General features: G+C 48.4%; 2 protein-coding genes across 2 annotated transcripts; one reads left to right on the forward strand and one right to left on the reverse strand.

The window, feature by feature from the left end:
* The first annotated feature begins 1,940 nt into the window (after window positions 1-1,940).
* Window positions 1,941-13,604, forward strand: CCDC63 (coiled-coil domain containing 63). Its single transcript, XM_050924582.1, has 10 exons — window positions 1,941-2,084; window positions 2,787-2,976; window positions 4,487-4,606; window positions 5,169-5,350; window positions 6,185-6,366; window positions 7,716-7,936; window positions 9,908-9,982; window positions 11,200-11,392; window positions 12,205-12,402; window positions 13,483-13,604. Exons 1-10 carry the CDS (start codon window positions 2,026-2,028, stop codon window positions 13,596-13,598), a joined length of 1,536 nt encoding a protein of 511 aa, XP_050780539.1. The 5' UTR covers window positions 1,941-2,025; the 3' UTR covers window positions 13,599-13,604.
* Window positions 13,605-16,001: 2,397 nt separating this feature from the next.
* On the reverse strand, window positions 16,002-23,151 carry MYL2 (myosin light chain 2). Its single transcript, XM_050924583.1, has 7 exons — window positions 23,041-23,151; window positions 21,804-21,893; window positions 20,262-20,337; window positions 19,317-19,421; window positions 17,882-17,957; window positions 17,720-17,768; window positions 16,002-16,298 (listed from the first exon to the last, which is right to left on the reverse strand). The coding sequence occupies exons 1-7, from the start codon at window positions 23,041-23,043 to the stop codon at window positions 16,200-16,202; spliced, it is 498 nt and encodes a 165-aa protein (XP_050780540.1). The 5' UTR covers window positions 23,044-23,151; the 3' UTR covers window positions 16,002-16,199.
* Window positions 23,152-23,683: the final 532 nt, after the last annotated feature.

Raw genomic sequence — 23,683 nt, forward strand, 5'->3', positions numbered from 1 at the left:
GCTCCCATTTAGGCACCCTGATCCAGACCAGATTTTCAAAGGCACTCAGCATCCAATGTGTCGAGCTCTTTGAAAAATCTGGCCCTAATTGCAAGCCTGTGGGCTTTTATAGCAGCACAATTTAGCAGCCCAGAAGAAGGGACAGACAGAGCTATCCCACTCAGCACAAGCCCTAGTAAGCGGGTGGCATCCCTGACCTGAACTTGCCAGGGAAGTGTTCCTTATATGCCATCTCTTATACAGAGGGCCACTTGCAGCCCTGTTGTGTGGAGTGGGGCGCAGATTCATGGCCCTACCTCATCCCTGTCCCCTTCAGGTGACCCTGGAGGAGTAGGGAAGGAGCAGAGTGCAGGGTCGGCCCCTGATGCAGATGCCACAAGGGAAGAGAGAGAAGTCCCCTTGTACCTTGGCTCCTTTGCACCCCTGCAGAAAGGTCCGGCTTAATCTGGCCTTCAGTCCTGGCACAGTGCAAACTCTCATTGCAGCCAGTGGGAGAGGAAGGATGGCAGGATTCATCCCATACTGATGACTAATGACTGTCCGGGCTGTATTCGAAGAGGGGTTGGAAATCCTGGGGCTAACTTCTGCCCTCACGTCCACCTTCACGTCTCCTGCTGAAGCCAGTGGGAGCTCTGTGCCCATAGCTGAGGGCAGAATCTGATTCCCCAATCTTCTTTTAACCCCTTCATCCCCATGCCTGCTGTATGGTTCATGCAGCTGCTCTGCAGACATGAGCTCTTTCTATGATTTCTATGGAAACTCAGATACTGAATGGGTTGGAATAGGCTGGAACCATCTGTTCTTCCCCTAATTATAAACTGGATAGGAGGAACATGTTTCACAGTGACATCACTACAAATGTTCTTCTTTTATTCAGGGTGCAACCATCTGTGATTATCTGCTCATGTACCAAAGATAATAAAGGGGGTTTGGGGCTGGGGCGTGGAGACAGACTGGATCCCGAATCAGTGCAGGGAATCTGCTGACATAGCTGATGAATTCTATGTTTTTTCTTTAAGAACAGAGCTTCTCTGGAGGCGGGTTCGCTACATTTACCGTATCGCAGTATCTGCCCAGAACTGAAGGTTGACGTCAACAGGAAACAATGAAGGGTTCGCAGGTAAAAAATCCCCAAAGCCAACATCAGAGACTATAGGAAAGGTTATGAACAAAACTGCACAAACTGTCTCCTACGGCTGTCAAGAAGATCATGGTTGTGAATCTGGCCTCATTGAAGTCAGTGGCAGAACTCCCAGGGGCCAGGATTTCAACTCATATGAATAAATGCTGGCTTAGAAAGGAAGGACTATCTAGTGATCAGAGCAGTGGCCTGAGAGCCAGGCAGTGCTGTGGCCCGATCCTTTGTCATCGAGTTGTTGTGGTGGCTTTGTGGAACCGGGGAAGAAGGTGCTGCAAGTCCTTGCCCCACATCTTTGTGCTTCCGTCCTGGGGGCTGCCAGCTTCCTGAGATGTGGACTTCCAGGTGTGAAGCAGTGTTAGTGCCTCCTGTGGTGTTCGGCAGCCCATGGGGGTATCACAGCCATGACACACCCTACTCCTGTACACAATAACTTCTAAAGTCAGGCATGCGGCCAATGCTGCACCCGTTACAAGAGTGTAGCAATTGCTGCTCCTGCATGTGCTTCCCTGGAGACCCTGCAGACTTTTTGCCTACCTCTGTCAGCTGCAGCACACCCCCTAATGCTGTTTTGGCTTTTAAAGCCACAACAGAGCCCTCTCTGTCCCTCAGTTTCCCCTCTGTAACACAGGGATAGGACTACTTCCCGACCTCTCAGCACGGCTAAGAGGCTGAACTAGTTAATGTTAAGATGTTACTTTATATAGGCACTAAGTGTTAGTATTTAACTTTCTTAAGCAACTTTTTAAGATTTTGACAAAACTGTACCATTTCCCCAGCGGTGGAAAGAGTCCCAGTCCAGGAGTGACCCTTTGGAATTCACCGAGAAGGAGAAGGAGAAGTTGGCTGAGACCGAGCTCCAGAAGCTGCAGCAGCAGTTTCGGATCATGGTAGAAAGACGGAAGTCTTTTGGTGTCAAGGCTCAACAGGAAATGTACCATCAGGAGTAAGAGCAGCTTCATTTTGCTAGTCTGTGACTGAATAAGAAAAGACACCTTCAAATTTGGGCCGCACATGTCCTCTGTGGGCCTGAGTCTGCTCTTACTTATGCCAGGAGCAGTTACATTAAAATCACTCTGAGCCAGGTCCTCAGCTAGTGTAAAACAGTGTAGCTGCATTGACTGCAACAGAACTATGCCAAAGTGCACCAGCTGGGAATATGACCCTCTGTGTTTTGCATACTACATGATACTGGAGTTCCGAAAAGCACACATTTATGGGCTTTGGGCCCAATCCTCCAGGCCAGGTTCGTCCACTGGGAATATTGGATGCACAAGAAATACAGGATTGGGTTCTTTATGTGATACTATTCTCTTGATAACCTTTTGAATTTCCTGCTTTCACAGAATTAATCTATTTGCTTAGAATAATTAGAGACCCTTTATTTATGTCCTGATCCTCCCTTATGCAGAACTCCCTTTGAAATCAGTGGGAGTTTTAAATGCAAGAGGACAGCTGGATTAGGCTATAAAGTATATACATTTTTGGAAAAACTCTTAATTTTTTTGGTTGGGGGGAATGTCTTTTAAAATAATTTGTCTAAACTAATTTTTCCCTTACTAGAAGCTGAAATTGCAAGGGTTAAATCATTTGCACGGCGCTTTGAAGGTGCTAAGTGCCAAATATTATTTTTATCATTTTTCTACAGAAAAGAAATATATTCACTGAAGCAGGAACATGAAGAGATTGCATTACTCTTGAGCCTTACAAAGTCACAGAGAAATATGATGTTAGATGACAGAAATTGTATGGAGCTTAAATTTCTTTTACAGACCAAAGAGGAATATGATTCTCTGATTAGAGCAACAAAAGCCCTGATAGCTGAACTTGACGATAAGGTAGAGTATCTGAACAGCTAAATGGATAAACATGATATACATTAGCAAAGCCACAAAACGAACAATGCCCTCCTATCTGTCACAACTGGGATGGTAGCTCTTTCTTGGCTTTGCAGCTGTGCAGCTTCAGGTGCCTTCACATTTCATAGCTTGTCAAAAGAGCAATTCACTGATTGCTACCAAGGTTCCTGGTACTGCATCCATTACACACCTGAGTAAGTCCTACCTGAGTAGTGCCAATGAAGTAAGTGTGACTTCTTGCGTAAGTAAGGACTACTCAGGCAAGTGTCTTGGGATCAGACCCTGAACTGGCTATACGTTTTCAGGTTTCTGCTCTAACTGACAATGTAACTCAAAGGATTATGACCTAATACGTTTGAACACCACAATGGCAATATCATGGCATGAAGTAGCCAAAGGGGATAAAGCCCCGAATCAAATAATTAAAATCTTAAGGGGAAATACCTGGCCTGTCTGCAGTTTGTTTGCGGGGGAATCTTGTGTTTGAAGTATTTGTATATAAAATGTGTCAGCTCAGGCCTTAGAATATAATGTCACCTCTCGAGCAAAAGACCACATGATTTGAAGACATTATGGGCCACCTAATCTGTTCCTGTTCCAGTCAGTGGAAGTTTGCCCAGTGACTTTGGGTTTGACTCTGGTCCCTGTGTTCCTGTACACCAGTTTGGTTTGAGGGGGTGGTCTGGATGGGGAAAAGGGAGTGTGGGATTTGCTGGGGAATATTCCCTATCCCACGCTTGCTCTCACTGTTTTTCTTGGAAAAGCGGCAAAAACAGTGTTTTTTGTTACATTAATTTATGTGCGCTGAGACTTGACATTTAAGTAAAACAACCAAATACGCACAATAAAAATATCCTCAGCTCTTATAGGCTCAGCAGGGTTGGGTTTGGCCAGTATTTTTAGAGGAGACCAAGGAACACCCAAATGCTGCAGAAGTGATTTGGGAGACTCAGTGGATGGCACCTCCCCTTGTGAGTCAATACGGAATCATTGACCATCATGCTGGTAGGAGTCAGTTTCAGGGGATCTTCCAACTGTTTCACTCTTCTGACCACTTTGTGTTGAGAGTTTCTTCCAACTCCCCATTTCTCCAAACATTTCATTATATGCACCTTCAGGAAGTCCTCCACCAACCGTAGGTGGCTCGTGGACCATGACACAAAAGGTACCATGATAAAATAAGTCTTCATTTTCTGTTCTACCCTGTTGCATAATGTTGCTGTGTCTGTTGTGCCCTAAACAGCTGCTGTTTCACCCCAGAGGTAGCCGTATTTCAGTGGTGACATAAAAATAAAGTGACTGCTGTTTGTAGTTTGTACTTCAGTGTCTAGGAAGAGGGATCGGTTGGGATAAAAGCTGCTCTATAAATTTAAGATTATTACTGACATGGATTACTGTAGTTCAGGTCAACACATGGGTATTTACATTGGCTAAACACACCAACGAAAATCCAGAATGTAAAGATAGATTTTTTTATTTTTTTTTTTAGGTAATGGAGATGGAGAAAAAGATCAAAACCCAAAAATTGGTTGTAGCAAAAGTGAAACAAGTGAATGATAGCAAATGGCTGCAAAAGCAGATTCAGATGCTGGAGAATCGCCTAAACCATGTAAGCAATTGCTTGACCATGCTGTTGATATGTTTTGCACTGCAGCTCCTTGACTAGCTGGCTACCTGTATGTGGAGTGTTTGCAAGATGTTTTTCTATTATCAAGATAATTTAAAAATTCAAGCACTGCTGGTTCACCCAAGCAATGCAAAGGAATTTTCCTGTGTTCATTGACCCACTCACTCTTGCAGTATATTTCACATCCAAGGCTCTTTCAGGCTTGTCCATCCAAGAGCAATGTTTGCAATTTCCCAGGAGCTCCAAGGGCTACACCTACTTTGCAGCAAAATGAAGCTGATTGCAGCCAATCATGTTTGATACAGGGCGGGTGGACTTCAATAGCCACAGATCCCAGCTCCATCGTGATCCAAGTGGTCTCTCCTGTAGGTTCAGTGGGCTGTGCTGCTGTATTAAAACAAGGGTGGCCAGAGGGCCCACTTAAGACTTCCGTGGGATGTGTTTGTCCTAGCCCTGTTATGTGTTGTTTGACCCATAATAGCTGGGCTCCTCCTTCCTGTTCTGCCTCCCTTACAGACTTTTCATTTGAAACCTGTTTTCCCAGGTCACTGTCCACTTCGACACCATCCTGACCACAAATGCCACACTCAGAGAAGAGATTGAAAACCTGCGATGTCAGAAAGCTATTTTTGACAACTTTTATTCAAAACTTCATAAAAAACTAGATCAGCAAAAGAAAACAATGGACAATGCAATTGAGCAGTCCAGCCAAGCATACGAACAGCGGTAAATGGGAGAGAAAAAGGCACAGGCCGCGCTAGCTCTTGGCAGTAACTTTGTATTGCTCTCCAGGGCACAAATGCCCATTTTAGTCATTAATAAATATCGACCTAGGATCAGATTTTAAGAAGTTCCCACCGATTCTGGGTGCTCAACGTTAAATACTCGGGACTTGATTTTCAGAAGGGTTGATCTTTGGCAGCTCCCATTGACTTCAGCTGGAGCTGTGGGTGCTCAGCACCTGTGAAAATCAGGCCCTAAATGTCCAAAACTGGGCACCAAAAGCAGAGTTAAAATCCACTGTGAAAACGTGAGCCTAGATGGGTTTTTTAGTGCCCAGGAAAGATTCCTGATTGATGGGCCTAGAATCTGAGCTCCTCTGCTCATCCATAGGACAGGCAGAGTAGGGTGGTCTTCACCCAACTGCCCACTACCATTAGACCTCAAACGGGACCGTGTAGGGATGGCCCAATCAAACACTTGGCCTCGTAGCTAAGACTGGGGGGTCTATCAGTGCCCATTGCTGTGGTGGTTTATGGGGTGGTGAACTTCTGTCCTATGCAAACTGAACCACACCAAGTCATTTCCCATGCACCACCAAACAGCAGCTAAGCTAGCACAACACTTGGTGACTACTAACCTGGGCTATAGTCTAGCCAACATCCTTAAGAGGAAATACTCTATACCCCATTCTCCTGAGTTGTGCTGTTGAGGAGCCACAGTCTGTCCGTGCTGCTAGTTAATTGTTGAACCAGTGTCTGGAATGAGACATGTGGATTATCACACAGGAAAGGCTAACTAGTTAACGGGGCATGTTGTGTGATTTCTGGCTGGGTCTAGGGTGGAGGCACTGGCACGGATTTCCGCCATGAAGGAAAGGCGCTGCAAAGACATCGCACAGTATAATGTGGAATTCAGGGAACTGGAGCGTGTCTTTGACCACGAGACCAAGCTGAAAGCCTTTATGCTCATCAAATTAGTGGATCGCTCAGACTTTGAGGAACAGGCCAAAAGGGAAGAAGGTACCATATGGGATAATAACCCCCCGCCCCCCATCCCCCATATGGAAGAAGCTGGTGTGTGACTCAGCATAAAACCTCGTGGTCACAGTTAGCTGGGTCTTGTCCTCTGAGGAGAATGTTCATAGCAAGAAGACAGAATACTCTCAGATTGGGGTCCATCCTGGTCCTGACCTTCCCACAATGATCCTCACCCCTGTGTCTCTTACTCCGATAACCCCAGCACTCAATCTGGGTGTGAGGGGATGGGGACGCTGAGCTGGGGTTAACCCCTGCTCATGGGGGACCAGGGAATGCCCCTACCCTCTCCCACAGAATGAGTGGCATTATGCATAAAAGTAATGATGATGTGAAAGGCCATTTGGGCATCTGTGGACAGAGGACTAAATCCTGCTAGTGCTGAAGTATTGGCAAAAATCCCATTGGCTTTAGGGAAGCTAGGATATGGTCCACGCTACGGAGACACCATGGTCTGGATTCTCCACTCACTCCAGGATAACTTCATTGACTTCCATGGTGTTACTCCTGATTTAAACCGGGCAGCCTTCAGTGAGCTGTGTAACTGGGCAGCCGGTGTCAGGGGTCCCTTCCAGGCCTACGTGTCTGTGATTCTATGGGACCTTGCAGCAGTAGGAGGGAGAGAGGCGCTGAAGAGAGGTGTTGGTGAGGGAGGGGAAACAGGCTTTAGTGTCAGTGTACACTAGAGGGGGCTAATCATTTATTGTTTCACCTCAGCTGAATTCAGTGAGGTGGCATTGATGGGACTGAGGGCAGAGGTCATTTCTCCTGCCATCCTCAGGGAGAAATTCCCATCCTCCACTTGTACTGTTTCCTTGCAGGTGTTTATGGGCCACGTGCACCACCCTGGGTTTTCTTATTCTATGTCTACACAGCAGCTGGGAGGTGTAATCTCAGGTCGGGTAGATGTACGTGCTTTAGGTCTGCTCAAGACATAGCAGTGTGGCCAGGGCGGCCTGGCTAGTGGCTTGGGCTAGCCACCCTAGGTACGTAGCCAGGGTGTCGGGCAGGAGTTCACACGAGGCGCTCAACCACGCTGCTATATTTAAGTGCTATTGCAACTCTCAGCTGCTGTGTTGATGTACCCTTAGTCTCTATAAATCAGCTCCCTTGGTCTTTCTGATATGTCCCATTCTCCAACCCTGCTCTCCATTTTGTTGGCCTTCTTGAGTTTGCATTCCATGCCCACCCGCTCTAGGTGGGCATGAATTTAATCCTCAGTGTTTTCAGGTGAATTCTTTTGAGTTTGCCCAGCGATGGGCATGGATGAAATGACAAGAAACAGAGGTAGTTCGCTGGCCCGGCACTTGCACATTGCCATTGGTCTCTTCCAGCCCTCAAGGCAAGCAAGCGGGCCAGAAAGAGCAAAGGCGAAAGCTTTGAGAGCTACGAGGTGGCTTACATGCGCCTGCTGAAGCTGAGCGAGGATGGGGACATTGGCCAGCTGGTGGCAGATTTCATCGAGAAAGAGGAGAAGAACTTTGCGTATTTCAGCTACGTCACCGAGTTGAACAACGAAATGGAGAGGCTGCAGAAGAAGACACAGGACGTTCAGGTTAGTCCTAGCTGCTTTTCTACACCCTTCCGTTTTGCTTTTAGACTTTTTTCTTTCAGCTCTTGCAGCTGTTGCCGCCCACGCTAGGGCCTCAGCTGCCGATCCCACCGCAGGCGTGTGACTTTTAGAACATAAATGGGGTATCCAAAAAAAGAACTCTAGTCTAGAAGACAGAATCATCATCTCATTGCTGCCATCTTGTACCCAGAGGAGGTACTGCAGGAGAGTGTTGCTCAGTAGCTGTGCAGAGCTGAGGGTGTTTGCTGCATGAGATGCTGGCCACTTATTTTTAGTGGCCGTCACTGGAAATGTGCACAGAAATGTGACAGCAAATAGTGCAAAAAATTCTCCTGTGTGAGATCAAGCGTGTTGCAAGAGAGGTGAGTGCTGGAGGACTTCAGGATTTGGCCCCCGGTTTGAGGTTTTGGTGGTAGAAAGCAGTATTTTTACCTCTGTCAGTGGAAAGCTATTTCTGTCCTGCCCGGGAACCTGGCTCCCGTCCTGCCATAACATTTTCATCAAATCCAAACTCGAACTGAACAGGCAGCACACTTCAGCTCCTAGTGCCCGGATCCCCAGATTTTTTTAGTGGCCATCACTGCACAGCTCTGGCTTGTTTGACGGGTAAATGGAGTGTTCCGCGGCCTCCTTGCAGCCATGGCATGATGCTCTAATTCATATGCTTTACCTGCTGTCCATTACTGTTGCGGACTGCAGCCTTTGTGCAGTCTGGTTAAATCAAAGCAGGATCAGCTGGGAGGGATTCCATGGGACACTCTTAGCCTACCAAGGACAGGGAGCCGGGGAGGGACCCATTAAATGGACAGGTTAGGCGTGAGGGGAAGGTGGAAGCATGAAGCCTTTCAGAAAAGGTTTTACTTTGCTACAAAGGATTGTTTTCAGGAGAAAATTGGGCCCCATACTGCACATAGCTGGCCGGGGGTCTCCCAGAGACTCGAGATAGGCCTTAACACTCAGCTGTTCAGGTTTTCCCCAGTGGCTACGGCGTCTCCTGTTAGTAGAGATACATGGCAGAGAATAGCTGGCCAAACGCTCCTCAGTTCAGCCACACTGACTTCTGTGCCGCCGAGAGGAACGTGGCCCAGCGTATCCAGCAATTACCTGCTGGACCCCTAAAATATGAGGACTTTATTACTCTCTGGCCTGTATTTGAGCAGAATGGGCCTAGAATTATTATTCCACCAGGCTCTGCTGCTGAGATCTTTAGGGGAAGGATGCTGGTGGGTCCATCTTCTGCACAGCCAAAGAGAGTGGGACTGTAGGGAGAGGCTGCTGATGGTCTGTGGTTGAACACAGCAGAATTCCTCCCCGTGGCAAAGCAACCGATCTCTTTGGCTTTCTTTCTCTACATAAGCTGGGCTTTAAAATGTATCTTCTATGAGGATTTAGTGCTTGGGAAAGCTTTTAGGATGGCAGTAAAGAAGAGGTGTGTTCCCCTGCTGAACAGGGTATAGCATAGGCAGTGCCAGCTGCTCTACCTGTGCCTTATCCCAGATCTGGAGGGACCACTCTTACGGGGCAGAAGGATGTTCTGTCTTTATGGCCCAATTGGTCCTTCACTGCTCTGTGGAAATTTCCACAGTGGAGTCAGTCTAGCAGAGAATTTGGTGATATGGACATTTGTTCCCCTGGGGGTTTGGACTGATATCCCCAAACATCCATCAGCTGGTAACACCTTTCTGTTACTGCTGACCTGGATGTGAACCAGTGACCTAGAGATAGAAGTCTCTGTGTTACCTGTCATTGATAGTTAATTGTCCCCTGGAATGAAGGAATTAGTTCCAAGGCTTTACATCCCAATACTGCCTCTTGTTTGTGTGGCACTAAAGAAGAAAACACTTTATCAGCTGAATCAATGACTCTACTACATATAAAGTGCCAGGATATGGTTTGCTCAGCAGTGTGGGGGCAGCCCTAATCATTAGTCTTATGTGCTTATATCTTATGTAGAATGAAATTCTTCACTTAAAATCCCAACAGAAGTTTGCTGATGACAAAAGCAACACCAGCCTCAAGGAGATGGAGGTAAGGAGCTGTGCGTGGAGAGCCTCGGTAGCCCGTGACTTGCCCCCTGGCTGTACAGTATGTACTGTATGGGCTAGATTCTGGGTCTTAGATGCTGTCTGCATGGCCTGGCCAGGCACTGGGATTTCTCTGCATAGGCATTGGCAGAAGGAGCTATTCCACTACCAGTGCTGCAGCCTCTGAGGCCGAATGCTACCCCTCTATGGAGGAGAATGGCCATTGCCCTCCATTAGTCCTGCTCTGCCCCTTTGCCTCCAGACCACCCCTGAAAACCTCTGCCCAGTGGGGTTCAGAGCTCTGTAGTGGGCAGGGCTGTAGATCCACTGTTCAGGTTCCTCCGATCTAGCCCCTGCCCCTTCCAGCGCCCTTAGTTCTAGACCCTCCTTGATGACAGTGGGTGTCCCTTCGCTCCCCTCCTGTCAGCTCTGATACCAATGTGTGCCGAGGGGGCAATGGTTGGCTGATCTGAGCAGAGGACCCTGCTTTGGCTTTTGCCAGCCCTTTCTCTCAGACACTGTCTGAAATCCCACCGGCTCTGGATGCTGGAGCGGGCTCTGCGAGTGCAGGCCTCACCTTGTGACTGGGAACTGCACACCAACCCTGATCACCCTCCAGGTCAGATGGGCTCAGGGTGTAGCCCTGTCAGTCACCCCAGGCCCAGTCTATGCAATTCATGGAGCCCTTGGCTCATTCTTCCCCGCAAGTGGCCCTTCCTAGCCACCTGGGGCCTCCCAACTTATTGAGATTACTTGGGGGAAGTGGGGTGTTGTTAGCCTATCTCCTAAGTGCTGAGTATCTCCTGCTCCATGATCTTTCAGGGGACACTTGGTGGTGATGTCCTGCCTGGAGAGTAGGGGACTGGATTAGAAGACCTCTCAAGTTCCCTTCCAGTCCTATGAGTCTGTCATCCTCAAGGGGCTGCCAGGAGGGGGCTAGTCCCCCCAGACACATGGCATCAGTAGAACTACAGCAGGGATGAGATCAGTCCAAAACCTTTCCACACTGGTTTGTGCTCAGTGTCTTTCACACTCACCTTCTGTGTGGAGATGCTCCTCCAACCCTAAACTGAAATTGGGCCTGAGCTGCAAACAGAGTTTGGAGTATTCAGATGGGGCACAGTTTGCTGGGGGGAGGGTTGCTTTGGGCCCATCTCTTGTACATGGTACAAGCCCTGTAGCTTAGATAACTCTTGGGATGGCTTTACTTTGTGCTGATAGGAGAAGCTGAAGAAAACCACTGAAGAGGCCAACCTGTACGAGCACACCTGTAAAGAGAGCAGCAAGGTTCTGGACCAGCTCAAATCCGCTGTGGACTTTCTGTTTAAACAAATACACTGCGAAGACACCAAGATAATGGAGCAGCTTGGTGAGAGTGGGGAGGTCACGGATCTGAACCTGATGCAGTATTTTGGTGAGTTGTTAGTTATTTTTCCTTTGCCTGAATTTTCCTAACGCTCCAAAAAAAACAAACCCCAAACTATTTCAGAGAAACTCACTGAAAGAGAAGTGAGTCACTCACACATTTATGGTGGGAGTGAACGTGGGTCTAGTAGCTAGACCAAGGGACTCTTGGACTTCTGAGTTCTCTTCTTGGCTCTAGATGGGAATGTGGGGTCTCGGGGCTGGAGCAGGGTTTGGGGATCAGGACTGCGGAGTTTCATTCTTGACTTTGGGGGGGAATGTGAGGTCTGGCCTATTTTGTACAGCACTCCAGTGGTTGGAGTGGGTCTGGGGAGCCTGGATTCTGTTCTTCGCTCTGGAAAGAAGTGTTGCTGACTAGTTAGAGCAGAGGCCTGGGGACCAGGACTCTTGAGTTCTGTTCTTGTCTCTAGGGGGGGACCATAGGGTCTAGTCTGTTTTGTATAGGGCCCCACAAACCCAAGGCCTCACCTAGCCAGTGATAACCTATGTCACACAAGAGCTTGAAGTAGAACCCAGGTTCCTGCCTCCCAGTGGGGCTTTTGCCAGAAGTGGTCTCGGAATGGATGGTATCTTAAGCCTGGATCTTGGGTAGGGTTGCTAAGCGTCCAGTTTTCGACTAGAATGCCCAGTCGAAAAGGGACCCTGGCAGCTCTGGTTGGCACCACCGACCGGGCTGTTAAAAGTCTGGTCGGTGGTACAGAGGGGGCCTAGGGCTAAGGCAGGCTGTGTTTGGTTTTGTGTGATTAGAAAATTGGCAAGCCTAATCTAGGGGGGTCATTGGTTTCAACTTGTCCCCCACAGGCATCATAGAAAAGAAAACCAATGATCTCCTGCTCATTGAATCCTTCCTGCGCTATAAGGAGGTCGAGGGAGAGCAGGATTCGCTCCCTTTATTGAATCCATTTTTGGGTGGCACAGGACTCCTTAAGAGTACAGATGCAGCGAAATTACCCCCATCTTCCCCTACCATAGAGCACATGGCAGAGAACATAGAGGACTGTAAGTACTCCCATCTTCTCACCCAGCCTCACTTGCATCCAAACGCCTCCTATCACACACAGGAATAGAACCACAGAGGCCTGGCTGGGGCAGAGCAAGGAGACTGCAAAAGGAACAAAATGGGGAATGTGAATCAAATGGCAGGATCATAGCAGTCAGAGGTGGAAAAGACTCCTGGGATTATAACCATCTCCCCCCACTCACTTGCCAATACGTTCCCATCTTGGCTTGTGTTCCATCTAGCCTGGCTTGAAATGGCTCTAGTGATGGTGGGAGCCTGTTCTAAAAGATCTAACTGGGCCTGGTTCTCAACTATGCCAAGGCCCTTTTACATTGCCCTGACATAAAGAAGCCGTAACATGGGTGGAAAGGATGCTATGAGAATATCCCCTGTGGAGGGGGCTGCCCCAGTGGGCATAAGGGCTCTGCGCCAGCCCTGCTCCCAGCTCCTGTGATGGGATGGCTGGAGTGCACTGCACTCTGGCTGTTCTCTGCTTCCCAGGGCTCATAGTGGCCAGGGGAAGTGAAGCATAAGAGCAGCCCTGGGGCTGCTCTAAATTAAACCAGGGACAAAACGGGATCCTTCATAGCCCTAAAATATAGGGAAGCAAAGTTGGCTAAAAGTCACCTCCACCCCTGCCTCTAGCTTGGGAATGGAGTCACAGAATCAGGCCCCATCGTTTCTAAGATGGGGCCAAATGCTGGGAGTTCCCTAGGGCCTGCAGTTCCTGCTGGAGTCAATGGGAGATGTATGTGCTCAGTGCCTACCCAGGATTTGGTTCACTGCTTTATTAGAGTGGGCAAATTTCTGACAGTCTAGGGACTTAGAAACATTATACTCAGATAGCTGTGGGGATGAAATGCCATAGCAGAGCTGGGGCCACATTGAACAGTAATGTGAGTGGGTGAAACACCATGGGCCTCTGGATTTGCATATTATTAATGAGATGGTGTTAGCAGCCTTCTGATACAGTTATCCAAAAGTGCGGGTTTGCAGCAAGCGCAGTGACACGTTAGGACTTTAACTGAAGCTCTGGAGAGAATTTTCCCCCTAATAATCCTAATTTCTTTTGATTTCAGTTGATTGGCCTTTGGACCATGGCAGTTTGCGCAGCCTGATTATTGAGAACTTCGAGAAGGAAAAATCTAGTGGGATCTCGCTGGACAAAGAGAAGAAGAGAGGGATAATTTTATAGACGGGGAAAAGCAAATACGCTGGGTATAAATAATAGGTTCTTAATTCACTAGAAATCAAAATCTGATTCTGTGCTTAATTTAAACACAGCTAACTTTAAGTCTCTGGACTGCGAGTACTGTCTTGTATTTACAATAGCCGTTGCCATCCGGCAGGATCCCAAAGCCTTTTACAAACTTGAAACAAATCCCTACGGATTATAGGCAGGCATCACACGTAATGAAATGCAACCATTTCTCGGGTGGAAAGGAGGGCAGCAGCCACCTAACAATAGTTCACAACAGTTTGACCGCGGCACTGGGACTAACGTCCTCTGTGTTGCAAAATGCTGGTGCACGAAGTGCATGGGCATTTAATAGCCGCAGGTGGGCATGAGCTCACGTCTCCATCTCCTCTGCCTGAGGAAATTGCAATGGGCTCTTCAACATCTGCACAGAGCAGGCAGGCCCCTGCTTAAAGTCCCCACAGAATAAATCAAAGGATGGAGGCCTGAGTTAGTGCTGCACTTCCAGGTGTTTCAGACCTGAGATGATTCTTCTGTTGAACCGTGACTGCCTCTCGCCTTTTAGTATGTGGGGCTGGCTCCTCGGCTGGTGTAAATCAGTTGAGCGCCATTGAATTCAATAGAGCTGATTTACCCCAGCTGAGGATCTAGTCCCTGGTTTTTAACATGTCTGTGAGTTTTGTTTTTTTTTTCAGTTAACAAATCTTCTGTCTGTAGACAAACACTGGCGAGAATCCCAGAGAACTAGACATGAGGGGGGGAACTAGAGAGCAGGAGAGGATCAAGCATTTGAGCAGGACTCTGGACAGCTGGGCTCTAATCCTAGCTCTGCCACTGGCCTGCTGAGTCACCTTAGGCAACTCACGGCCATGGCTCTGTGCCTCAGTTTCCCCATCTGTAAAATGGGGATAAGCAGGGCCGGCTTTAGGCCTATTCCACCAATTCCTCCGAATTGGGCCCTGCGCCTAAGAGGGCCCCATGCCCAGTGAGAATCCCTTCCCCGGCTAGATGCGCCTTTTTAATCTTTACTCACCTGGCGGCGCTCCGGGTCTTCAGCGGCACTTTGGCGGCGGGTCCTTCACTCACTCTGGGTCTTCAGCAGCACTTCGGCGGCGGGTCCTTCAGTGCTGCTGAAGACCTGGAGCGAGTGAAGGACCTGCCACCGAAGTGCTGCCGAAGACTCGGAGCACTGCCCGGTGAGTACAAGCCCCACGTGTTTTTTTACATGTTGGGATTGTTTTTTGTTTTTTGTTTTTTTTAAAGTCATCCCTGCCAGGCCCCGTCAAAACTGTTCAAATTGGGCCCCGCACTTCCTAAAGCCGGCCCTGGGGATAAGGCTACTGACCTCCTTTGTAAAGTGCTTTGAGATCTACTCATGAAAAGCTCTGTATAAGAACTATATGGCGTTGTTATCACTATAAAAAAGCTCAAAAATGGAAGCAAACAGCCTGGCTGCTACCTACTGCTTGATCTTCCAGTGTGAAACAGACACTGATACCCTTAGATGCTTTTGAAGATCTCACTGACAGTTCCTGTTCCAAGGACAGAGGAGACTCTGACAAGATGTCTGGGAGATCCAGAGAGGTGGCGGTAGCTTGGAAAGATTTCTCACTTCGGGTGATGATGGTTTTGTAGCCACGTGGGACAGCAGTGTTGTGCGCTTTGCAGAAGCGGGGGGGTTTCCAGAGGGGTGTGAATGAAGGGAGCCTGCTCCAGTGGGTTTGAGAGGGTAAAATCACTGCATGTCTTTGTGCTTTCAAGGCAGCAACCTTGTCATAACAGCTGTAGTCATGTAGCTGTTGGAAAAGGGGGCACGGTAGCCCTGCATTGCCATCAAAAGCACAATTGAGCCTTAGGTATTTTGTCTTTTAAGCACCCCATGCCTTGCATGATCCCCATCACACAGAGAGAAAGAGAAGCTTTAGTTGTCTGCATTTGCTGGCCAGTAACAGAAGTTTACTAATGCCAGTGATGTACCGTGCACCATTAGATTAGCGGCAGTTTGATAGCGAGCCACGCAGTATGATCCAATTTCCTCCATGCTGGGCTTCTGCTGTTTGATGTCTGCAAACTGAGAACGGTATCACTGGAGGGCAGCACCATGTGCCACTCTAGCCCGAGCTGCAGAACCCATCTCGGACAAGCCTTCGTCGCCTTCCCTGTAACCGAGTCTCGTCCTCAGAAATTCAGTCGCAGGGATTTTTCGGTGGTGACCCTGTCTAGATCTGGCTCACTGAGTCTTGTGTGACTCAGCCCACAGCTGGGGAGATTTCTCTCTCTAACACACACACACACTCTCTCTCTCTCTCTCTCTCTCCTTGGAGCTCTGCAGGGTTGTGTTTGCCCCAGACAGAGCATTTATTTTACAGACCCTTATCACTATTGACGTAGGAAGCTGGATTTCCTCCTGCAAAATGTATCATTTAATTTGGACACAATTCAGGTCTGCATTTCCCAAGTTACAGTAAGATTTTCCTGCATAGAAAAACAAACAAAAATGGGACCAAGGCCAAACCCAGCCAGAACCATGGGCAGAGGCAAGCGTCGCAAGGTACCATCCCCATTACTGTGCCTGAGGAATTAGCGCAACCCCGGTTCTCAATCCTTCTCTTCTCCATGTGTGATGATGTGGACGAGGTTTTTGTAGTCTAAATTTCCAGTGATGTCTGGGGGGAAAGCTGCAAACATCTGGTTGATCTGCAATGTAAACGGGCCCAGAAGGGAGAGGGTTAAAGAGAATGGCTGGGTATTCAGGTCACAGATCTGGAAGAGGGGGCTGGGAGGTGTTTGAAATCACTGGAAGTTCTGCCATTGGCGTCACTGGAAGCAGGATGGGACTTGGAGGCTGCTGTTGTGGCTGCCGGCCCTTATTTCACTAGCTTGTTAACCGAGCAATGGGAATGTGGGAGGTAAAGGAAAGTCTCTAGCGCTCCCTTAACTGCAAGGCCCCTGATCTACACTAATTCTGTGTCCTGACCCCCAGCTTCACTGAAGGCTCTTGCCCCTCCACTCCTATTCCGCGACGCGTGGTGCCGTGTGAAGCTCTGATGGCAGTCCATCGCTCATCACTATAGCTCAGTGTTGGGTCCACGACCAGCTCTGGGTACTGCATGACACAATTCAGAGATGGCTTGGTCCTGACCATCACAGAGATGGTGACATGTGGATCCGGGGCGGGTTTGAATTCTCACCTTTTGGGGGTGTTTGTTTCCAGGGATTTGGGTTTGACTGATTATGGAAAGAGGGGCCTGCTGTGAAATTTACCTCCCAGACTCCTCCAAAGCCCAGTGCTATTGGGCCCCAGGATGCAGGGTGGGGCTGGCTGTGGGAGACGGGCTGTGTTGCAATAGACTGATTTGCTTCGTTTAATTGTTGTTACTTTGTGCAATGGCCTGATGTGATGGACTCCCATGTCATGGCTCTGACCTGGGCTCAGTGCCCCCAGCCCACACATCACGTGAGGGCCAGACAATCAAAGGACTGTCTGTGGGCAGCGTGGGAGTGGCCAGGGACATGGCAAGACCCGGAGTAGGGGAGCTGGGGGGGCTACCCAGGAGGGCTGCGGGGAACAGTGAGAGGACCCTGAGCAAAGGTAAGAAAAGGGCTGTAGAAGACTTTTTGGTGAGCCCTGGAGAGAATTTGTATGGGTAGTGGTAGGAAGTGGCAGTGGGAATTGTGCCGCAGGATGATCTTGGGGTTGCAGCGGGGTCCCAGGGCTGGTTCCCAGCATAGAGGCCGGGCATGGCCTCCCCTATCGTCCCCATGAGGTGAGGAGACTCCCCTATGGGAAACACTGAAGCACTGTTCAGTCCAGGGCAGAGGAAGGACTGTTTCATTTGAACTCTTGTGATTGCCCCATAAGGGAGGGCTCTTGCTTCATCTCCTTGCCCAAAGCACTAGATCACCCAGCCACAAAAGGGAGACTGCAGACCAATGTGGAAACTGAGGCACAGCAAGGAAACTGAGGCATGGACCTGTGCTCTACACTGGAATGGTAAGCCGACCTGTTACCGCCTGAGCCTGCTTTCCGTGCATGCGCAGTAAACATATCAGTGCTAGGCATTGCTGAATGGTGCACCCTGTATAAGGATGGAGGTGAAAAGGAGCCCTATGCATACCTCTTCCTGGGAGAACCTCTCTCCCTGGGTCATCAGCATTTCTTTAATGCTGCAAATGAAAGAGCATGTTGTCAGAATGAGGGAGGGACAGTGTGAGGAAACCAGAGCAGATCTCCCCCACCCCTGGCCCCATGCACACCCCAATCGCTGCTCTGCACTTACTAGTCAGATTTCAGGCCTTTGCCCTCAGGGTCAAACACCTTGAACGCGTTCAGGATCGTCTCCTCTGGATCAGCACCTGCAATGGGGAGCACACGCAATCGCTGCTGGCACGGAGCAGGGATTGTCCCTGCAGCGGGCAGCACCGGAAAGTAGCATTCCCTTTGGGGAGCGGATGGCAGATCCTGTGACATCCCCCGGGAAACAGAGGCTGTGTGGGCGAGAAAGCTCATTCCCTGCAGAGAGGCGTCTGCAGATCAGTGTGCCCTGTCCTGCCACCACCATGCACAGCAACGACTGATGTATCTCTACTCACCCCCTGCTTTCAGGACCACCATGGCATAGAGAGGAACAGATGCACATTCATATTGCCCCTCCCCGCTCTCAATATGTAGCTAATCTACCCAGTGTATTTATAGCATGCCAGTCTCAGAGGACCCAGGGGCTCTGTGGCCTGAAGGAATTCTGCACCCACGTCACATAGCTCGGGTTGCACAATGGGTGAGGGGATATGGCTGCTGGGCGGGAGGGACTCAGAGTCACAGACAAGCTGCTGCTCTAGGGAACATCCTCTCCTGAAAACCTGTCAGGACTTAGGCAGCAAATAGCCACAATAGTTCACATCAGCACGCCTGGAGTCTGTGGCACCGAAGCGTGTGGCACGAGTGGCGTGGGCAGCTGTTAGAGAGCATGTCTCATCTGGAGGCCCCAGGGTGCTTCCCAAAGATGTAAGCATTGCTATCTCTATTTGACAGATGGGGAAACTGAGGCACAGAGCAGTGGTGACTTGCTCAAGGTCACCCAACCTTGGCTAGGGGCAGAACTGGGAATAGTGTAGTGTAGAGGAGGCTGAAAATGAATAGAAGCAATTGCTGTGTACATTACACCTAGGTGCACAGATTGCTGGGGATATCCCATGTATGAGCCTTTGACTGGTAACACCCCATCACCCTGTCTTTGCCATTGTCTGCCCCACAAGGCTGAGGGAAGGATGCAGGAGAAACCTCAAGCAATGGCTTTGGGACATTTTCACCTTCTGTACTTGTCTGGGGGGAAGAGGGTGATTTCACTCCTAGGTCCTGAGCCAAAGCCCCCTTAAATATATGCAAAAGTGCCCACTGAGCACAGAATCAGGTCCTTGGGAAGCAACTGCAAATAAAGCTGCTTTATGCTTTAATATACATTGCCCTTTCCTAGCATCTTCATTTTGAGGATCTCAACACGCTAAGTCTTAGCATCCCTTGTGAGGAGGGCAGGGTCATTATCCCTGTTTTACAGATGGGCCACTGTGGCACAGAAAGGTTAAGTGACTTGCTCAAGTCACACAGGGAGTCTGTGGCACTGCCCAGGTATACAGCCCAGATCTCTTGCCCCTACAAGCCCTGTAACAGCCACCAGACCATCCTTCCACTCATGTCGTTCCCCTTCCTCATCTCACCCTTGAGCTTTTCTCCGAACATGCTCAGGAATACGGTAAAGTTAATTGGTCCAGGAGCCTCCTTTATCATTTCATCGAGTTCTTCATTTTTTACATTCAAACGACCTAGACGAGAAACAAAAAGACAAATCACCTGGGACATGGATTAAACTTTATGCAGATCTCAAGGTACATGAGCCCATTTTATGCACAACCGAGCCTATGGATGAGTTAAAAGACATAGAAAAGGTACGTTTTTTACCATGGGAATAGTCTCCCCAGGGAAGTGGTGAATGCTCCATCCTTGGAGAGAAAGAGAACTGGGCCAGACAAAGCACTAGAAAATGTATCATAGGGAAGAGTCCTGCACCGACTGAGGTATTTCCAGCGCTGATTTCTGTGAGTCTAGGGAACATCACAGAACTCCACTATGGTATTTGTTGAATTAGTTCCCACCTACATTTTGTCAGTAAAATGAACAGAACCAAACGCCTGCATATTGTCATCCATAGAGCTACAAAAACAGAGCCTGATCCTCTTTGGATTACAATGCCGTCACACCAGGCCTTATGTTTCTCCAAGGAGGTGCATAATTCTCATAAATCACGTAATCCAGCAAGGTTACTCATAGAGTGAGGTATTACTCAACAGCAGTAAGGCTGGCGGAATTGGGCCTTAATTAATTTAATAACTATTTTCTCTAGCCAGGACCTAAATTATTTAACAATGTCAGCCTAAAAAATGATCCACAGTGATAAAAAATGTTCTGAAGGTAAAACATTCTGCTCTTTGTAATAGAAATGATTTTGGGTCCTGTGGTTTTGAGCAGAGGAAATGGAAGATCCAATTAACCAGGGATTGAATGAAATGGAAAGCAGAGTCGTTGATTTCTCATCTAATAATTAGTCTAACACGATCAAACCCTTTTCTGGGGGGAAGAAGGGGTGTTCTAAGGTGCAGGCTTACCCACTGCAGCAAACGTATCTCTCAGATCTGCCTTGTCAATAAAGCCATCCCGGTTCTGATCCATGATGGTGAATGCCTGGAAAGGGGAGGAAGGGGAATGGCAGCATGCCGAACAATGACCCACAGCTCCCCCAGACTGTAATATTGCTCCCTCTGGCTAGGAACTGTGGTATGTCAAGGGACATAAGCCACGACTTTAACTGTGTTTGTTCACAGCTGTACCTGCACCTGCCTCTCGCAGTGATTTACGCCAGTGGGAGTGGAGGCGAGGTCTTCCAGCAGCGTTCAGGATTGGGCCCAAAGAGCCCCTCTTGTTCAGCAACATTTGTTAGGGTCCCCAGTGGTGCAGGGCTGGAGGCTGCTCTCCGAGCCCCTTTGGGAGTGGCTGCATGACGTGGGCTGAGGTATTACTCAGCCACCCAAAATTGCCCCCCATCCAGAGCAGGTGTCTCCACCCAACCTCCTCACCCTAATGTGATCAATTGGTAATGTCTTCGGAGCCCAGCTGACAACTGTGCTCATGAAAATGACATTAGAAGATTCACTGAGAATGCTAGCAGGGGATGGACCTCTCTGATTGATGGACCTTGCAGCCAATCAGCTAGAAGAGAGCAGATCTCCCTGTCCAAAAGCTCAGCCAGGGAGCAGGACCCATGGGGTGGGAGATTATCCCTAAGGTGTCACTAGAGGTAGGAGAATTCCTTCTGTAGGAGTCCTCATGTGTGGGCGGGGGAGGGGGAGAGATGTTCTCTCCCACATGGTAGCTATTCTCTAGTTTAATAGAAGCCTCCCCAGTAGGCCTGGAGCTGTCTAACTACTCTGCTGGCAGCCAAAGGTTAGGGTAACGATGACATTGTGTAGGGCGACAAAGAGTCCTGTGGCACCTTATAGATGAGCCCAGCGAGTGGGGCTGGGGGGGAAGGAATCAGCCAGGAGAAGGCGTTGTGGAGCACAGGGGTTGCGGAGTTCCCTTGCATGAGGTCACCTGCCCCAACTGGCTCCCATGCTCCCCGGCATGCAGGAGTTCAGTTTTGGTCACTGCCTTGTCCTCGGTTATCGTACTCGGAAGAACATGGATACACTCAGCTAGAGAAGGCCCCACGTTATCATCACGTCCAAAGACTCTCAGTGGGTAACTTTTAAGACCTGAAAATGTGTAACCATGTGAGTAACACCCAGGAAAGGGTTAACCAATTCTCGGTAAGAATGCCCTGCCTCATAGTCACAGCTCAGCCAATGAGAATTTGCTCAGATTTATACAGGGCTGCTGTCTTGCGTGCCATTGGCTGAGTGTCTTGTCACTCACTCTTCTGTTGGGGGTGCAGTATTGTGAAGTTGAGAGAAGACTCCATATTTGATTATGTAGTTGAATTAAGTTTTTTCCCCCCAATAAAGCAGTTATCTTTTAAATGAGCTTCTAGGACTCTTGTTCCAAATCCAACATCGCCGAAGCTAAAAGCATTTAGGAAAAGTTTGACGATATCACCTCATTGGTGGTTCTTGGCTTTACCCTTCATGGTCATTGCAACAAAGGCCACCTACCTCTTTGAATTCCTGGATCTGTGTTTGTTCGAACATAGAGAAGACATTGGAATTAGCTCCCTCTGCTCTCTTCTTAGCTTTCTTGGGTGCCTTGGGGAGTTCAAGCATGCTATCATTAACTCACTGTATTTTTTAATGTGGAATAAATTTAAACTACCCTGAATTTATTCCTAAATCTTTATGAATAGCTAAGGGCTGCTGCCTACTGGTGCACTTTAGTTCTTGAACTGATCCGCTGTTTCTCAGCTCAGAAGAAGTGTGGGGTAAAGTACATACTGTTCCTTAGTGATGGGAGTTATTATTTCTTCTCACAAGGTAGGGGAGAGCTCAGTTTCTTGGGCTCCTCATGCTTTTCACCAAATTGATTAGTGGGGAAGCGACGTGAAAAAGGACTAGCCACACTAGAGTGTGATGTCTGCCGTGGTTCAAATGACATTTGGCTGAGAAGTAAAAGCAAAGAAATCTCCGCTTGTAACAATAGACATTCAGGACCCCTGGGAGTGGAAAAGATAGTTAAGCACATCTTGGAGATTTCATGCAATGGCTGTAGCTATTCTGAGCTTTATCACCGTTTCACACTTTTTGTTAAGAATGATGTTACTGCAATGGCTACACATTAAAACGCTCTAAAATCTGCCCTTTCCTACATCAAAGAAGATGAAACCCAGAATTTAGTTGATTCTGATTCTTGTGGTTTAAACAGGAAATGTTTTGACACGTGTTACAGTTTCTACCTTCTTGAGAACTTCTGATCCTTTCTACCTTAGCGGCACACGTGATCTGCTATGATCTTTTTCTTTTAAATAAAAATCACAGATTTGTAAGTGACCCCATGGAGAGAGTCTGTGTCTGGTATCCCTAGGTACTACAAAAAACAAATAATAATAATAACAAGATTTAAATAGAGGGCTGGAGATGTACTTCCTAGAAGGTGCATGGATGAGGGGAAAGAATTCCAATTTGACCTTAAAAGGTGCTCAGTCCCATCTTCCAAGCTCTGTTTAATTCTTGATTTGAAGACAGGGCAGCAGTTAACCCAGAAAAAAAAACCCTCCACTCTGCTACTGCTATTTGTGTGCCACCAGTGAATTAAATACCCCTAGACCAAGAGCTATAAAGCATGTGAGTGCCATTAGGGCACTAAAGTGTCTCTCTCTCACTGATTGCTAGAGATGCGCCTAGTAAAGAATCCTACCGCTGACTGTCATTCCCGCAGCTGCCCACTCGCGTTACTCACCATCACTGGAGTTGCTTTGCACGGCCCCTGATGTTCCTGCAAGAGGAATTCAAAAGACAATCCCCCAGGCCGCTCTGCGCTGAAACAATAAATACAGCCCAGTGCAGTTTAAAAATAAACACATGCCCACTTTTGGCTGTAATAGGTAAGTTAGCTGCCACCTCCGCCGCCCCCAGCCCTGTTGTCTGTCTGTCTTTGTCTCGCTCTCATCTTGAATAACAGCTCGTTGTCACTGTGTGACATGTGAGACACAGAGGTTTTCAAGGTTAGCGAAATGCTAGCAGGCTGTGTGGCTGCCACTTTGAAGATGTTGACACAAGTCGTGCTGCGCAACTTGTGCAGAATGAGTGACACCTGCGTTTGTCAATGGATTGCTGGGGGTGAGATAAGCATGCTAGAAGCAATATATTCTGGTAGCTAGGGATCTCTGTCTATACAGACGTACAGAGCTGCGCTGATTTACAGCAGCTGAAGATCTGGCCTGCAGATCAAGAAGGTTTTGTGCAGTGAATGTCAGATCTGAACCAGGGTTTGAACTTCATCCCCTGCCCCGCACTCCAGGAGTATTCAGATGGAGGGTTTTGTTTTGCTTCATTATAGAGCTAGGGGGGACCTCTGTGCACAGTGAGATACATCAATCTGC

Source organism: Gopherus flavomarginatus, chromosome 15, assembly GCF_025201925.1.
Source record: "Gopherus flavomarginatus isolate rGopFla2 chromosome 15, rGopFla2.mat.asm, whole genome shotgun sequence".
NCBI classification, from domain to species: domain Eukaryota; kingdom Metazoa; phylum Chordata; order Testudines; family Testudinidae; genus Gopherus; species Gopherus flavomarginatus.

Bases quoted from the DNA above. Each gene is read 5' to 3' on its own strand.
- CCDC63 (XM_050924582.1), top strand. From the start codon at position 2,026: ATGGTAGAAAGACGGAAGTCTTTTGGTGTCAAGGCTCAACAGGAAATG. The intron at 9,983-11,199 runs GTAAGGAGCTGT...TTGTGCTGATAG, and splicing joins CCAGCCTCAAGGAGATGGAG to GAGAAGCTGAAGAAAACCAC. The intron at 11,393-12,204 runs GTGAGTTGTTAG...TGTCCCCCACAG, and splicing joins GAACCTGATGCAGTATTTTG to GCATCATAGAAAAGAAAACC.
- MYL2 (XM_050924583.1), bottom strand. The intron at 20,338-21,803 runs GTAGGTGGCCTT...TCCCCTTTCCAG, and splicing joins AGATCCAGGAATTCAAAGAG to GCATTCACCATCATGGATCA. The intron at 19,422-20,261 runs GTAAGCCTGCAC...TTTCTCGTCTAG, and splicing joins AGATACGTTTGCTGCAGTGG to GTCGTTTGAATGTAAAAAAT.